Source organism: Juglans microcarpa x Juglans regia, chromosome 5D (assembly GCF_004785595.1).
Source record: "Juglans microcarpa x Juglans regia isolate MS1-56 chromosome 5D, Jm3101_v1.0, whole genome shotgun sequence".
NCBI classification, from domain to species: Eukaryota; Viridiplantae; Streptophyta; class Magnoliopsida; order Fagales; family Juglandaceae; genus Juglans; species Juglans microcarpa x Juglans regia.
The window spans coordinates 4,054,555-4,058,214 of NC_054602.1; the positions used below are offsets into that span (position 1 = coordinate 4,054,555).

A 3,660-nucleotide genomic window follows, 5' to 3' on the forward strand; every position below is an offset into this window, starting at 1 on the left:
AGGGATCATGCAGGGAGGGACAGAGAGAATTAATAAACCATAAAACAGCCAGCTATTTTATTAAGCAGACACACGTTGGTTGACACTTATATATTACACATAATTAATCATTAATATTATTAATATTATTTATCTCACACACATTACATTTACACCAGCCACCAGGTAATTGGCCTATATATGCGTACGTACGTACGTACGTAGAACTCGATCGGTCTTTATGCTGGTTCGTTTATTGTTGGAAAGAAATACGTCGACTTACCTGAGGCAAAGAATATTTAAGCCCATAATTAGCTTATAAGTAGATCGACGCATGCAGGTAGAGGCTAGGAAAGTTAATTAATAAACTAACAGCGAGAAAATGAATTCTCAGTACCGTAATTTCCTCTCGATCGATCGTGCGTTTCATATAAATTTCTTGCGGACTTGATCTTCGCCGTGTCCAGATGGAGAGAAAATTGGGTACAAAGTCTGAGTGGCAGTTAGAAAAAGCGCGGAGAATGAGCCAAAAAAAGTAAGGATCTTCCAGGGTCTGTTGAAGAGATCGTGAAACAATTGAGCCATCCATATCCTGTATTTGTTGCCGTAGTACTTCTCAATCTTGCGCTTGACATTCACATGAAATTCATTTGGGACAGGAATATTCAGGGTGCTGGATATATCTTTGAAGAGCTGAAACACTTCATCATCCTTGTCAAGGAAGTTGTATAGGACGCGTGCTTTGATTAGTTCCTTGACGTCACCGGTTCCATCGAGGATCGAACCGAGGAATGATACGTAAGATCTGACGCCGTCGTAATTGGACATACCTGGACGAGTCATTTCGTAGGCTATCAAGTTGACGAGCTTGAACCCCGTCGCGTAGTCAATTACTACTGGGGGTATCGAGAGGTATCCGGGATAGAAATTCAGTAGATTATAGATGAAATCTATGTCTGTCAAGGTACGGCCTTTACCAGGCTTCACATTGATTCCTGCGGTTTTAAGTTCCTGCACGTTGTGATGCCACGGGACGGATTGGCCGTGGCGCTCTGCATGTCGATACCATTTCATGATCTTGAAGTGATTTAAATATTGCTCTTCGTCCACGAGAATCTGCCAGAGGTAATCCAGAATATGGGCTGGCCCCTCGGGCTCTTTCTGATTATAACTATGCAGCGCCACGCTATGCTTATTGATGAAGGCTTTGATGGATGTCCTCAATGCATCTTTCTTCGCGCTGGAATCCATCAAATCCAGTAAGAGTTGATACGGAAGTTGGTTCTCCAACAAGAACAAATCCTGTTCCCATAAAGCCATTTTATCGTGTTCAATTTTCAATTCTTCGAATGTTACCTCAACTACACAGAAAATGGACTGTAAAACTGCACACCCGTCCACAAACAGCATCCAGGCGAGGTCCTGCTTATTGTAATCTCCGGCCACTTCCTCGTCGAAGTACTGCATCAGTCTCTCGCAGTTGTCCTCAACTTTCTGGTACAAAAGATTAGCAAATTTACCACTGTCTTTGACGAAGTAGTTTGCCAATCTAAGCTTGTACTTTTCTGCTGACTGGTATTTTTTATTACCATGATGGACAGGACCGAATGATACAAAGCTCGGCTCAAAATACTTCGAGAGATTTGGGTGATTTTTCATGAAGAGTGGAACCTTTCCAGCTTTATTTGGCATGATATCGTAGTTTCCTGCACTCTCCAATTGAAGAAACCTTTCATCCAAGCCACACTGTAGCTCTATGGTAACATGATGCTCCTGATCTCGGCCGGCCATGGCGTAGATGATTAGTGCACCCACCCAATTAAACAGGCCGTTCGCTGTTGTTGTTTTTTTTTTTTCCTTTGAACTCTTGTTACGTGAACGGTAGTCATGCGAAGTGATCATCTACTTTATACTAGCTAGGCTGAGAAGTGATCGACTCTGTACAGGCAGAAAGTATTTAATTTACCTCTACATTGAACCGCTAAATACAATCAGAGAGAATCTCAATTGACTCTCAATAAGTGAGTAGTTATTACGTCAAATGACATTTTAATATTATTCGTACAATCTTTTGCAGAGGTTATAAATTGTGGAAGTTGTATAAAATACTATTGGTTAATCATTCATCTTTATCGATCAAGGACGTTGGTGTTACTTATATATAGCCATACATTTAGATACAATAAGAACTATATATATTAATATATATATGTATATGTATGTGACAGACATTTAAAAAAAAAAAAAATCTTTGTTAACACAGCAAGTTTGGTATTATACTTTTTTTGCGATACAAATATTATTACTGTCGTTCATGTGGGAGTTTATTGCGGGATCAAGCCAGCACATATACCATTGCAAAAGTGCGCGCTTCGAATAATTTAAGTACTAAAAGTCGAAGCTCTCTCTTTCCTGAAAAAGTTAACAATATATTATGCCATTCTTGCTTCACGCAAGGGTTGCAGTATGACACGACTCAGGAGATAACAAGGCTACGTCTGGGTAATGAGAATATTTAAAAAATATTGAGAATGTTTATGAATAGTAATAAAAAAATAATAAAAAAGTAATAATAGAATAATAAATAGTAGGTAAAAAGTAATGAATAGTAAGAAAATAAATAAAAAATAATAATAAAGTAAAGAATAGTAGTGAGAGTACTTGAGGTACTCTTGGTACCCAAACGTAGCCTAACACGGCACGAAATAAACAGATTCGAGTTTGATATAAATAAATTTAGATTAAAATGGATTGGCATGTTAAGATCACATGATTAATAAACGAATTAATAACAGATCAATCTACTTAACCTAAAATCAACTTGCAAACACTCATTTGTATTTTATTTCAAAATTATAATTTTATTATTATTATGTTGTAATATTGATATTTTTCAATATGTTTATATTTTTGTTGGATTGTAATTCTGCACCTATACTCATATTTGTTGTTGTATGATTTTGTAATATTAATTTTACTATATGTTAAAATTTAAAAAATATTGATATCTTTTATTATTCATGTAGTCTTATTGGTTTTTTTAGATATTATGATTACTAATAAATATAAATTTTAATTTTTATGTAAAATTATGTTAATTATGTCAAATAAGTTATGCACGTTAGTTCAACAAATTTACATAAAACGGATTGAAATTTATCGTATCGTGTTGATTTATTTCTAATTAATTATTAAACGGATCAAAACGAGTAACACGACATGCATGACCCGCTTTGGTTGAGATTTGAAAGTTTGACACGTTTAACTTAATGGGTCGGGTTCGGATTGATCTATATATTCAAATGTCCATGACTTGACACAACCCAACCTCAAGCACAAATTGCCACCCAGTTTCATGCATGCAATAATCGTGTTAAACATTGATAGACGATAAATCGATCGATTTGAGCCCATATTCATTATAGGAACGTTGATTCTTTTGGACAACTATATATTCATAAGAGATTTTTTATTTTTGGGGATAGTGAATAGAAAAACATCGGTTTTAACTTATAATATTCATTGAAGGAATATGGATTCCTTGCCAACTATATATGCATAAGAGATTTTGTATTCTCGGCAAATAGTTAATAGAAAAATTAATCGGAAAATTTGTATGAAAGAAACATCCTTCACATTGAGCACTCTCATTGGAATAACCAAAATCAAACTCAAGTTTTA

General features: G+C 35.5%; 1 protein-coding gene across 1 annotated transcript; it reads right to left on the bottom strand.

The window, feature by feature from the left end:
* Window positions 1-405: 405 nt before the first annotated feature.
* Window positions 406-1,770, bottom strand: LOC121264778. Its single transcript, XM_041168077.1, has one exon. It carries the CDS (start codon window positions 1,768-1,770, stop codon window positions 406-408), a length of 1,365 nt encoding a protein of 454 aa, XP_041024011.1.
* Between the last annotated feature and the right edge of the window lie 1,890 nt (window positions 1,771-3,660).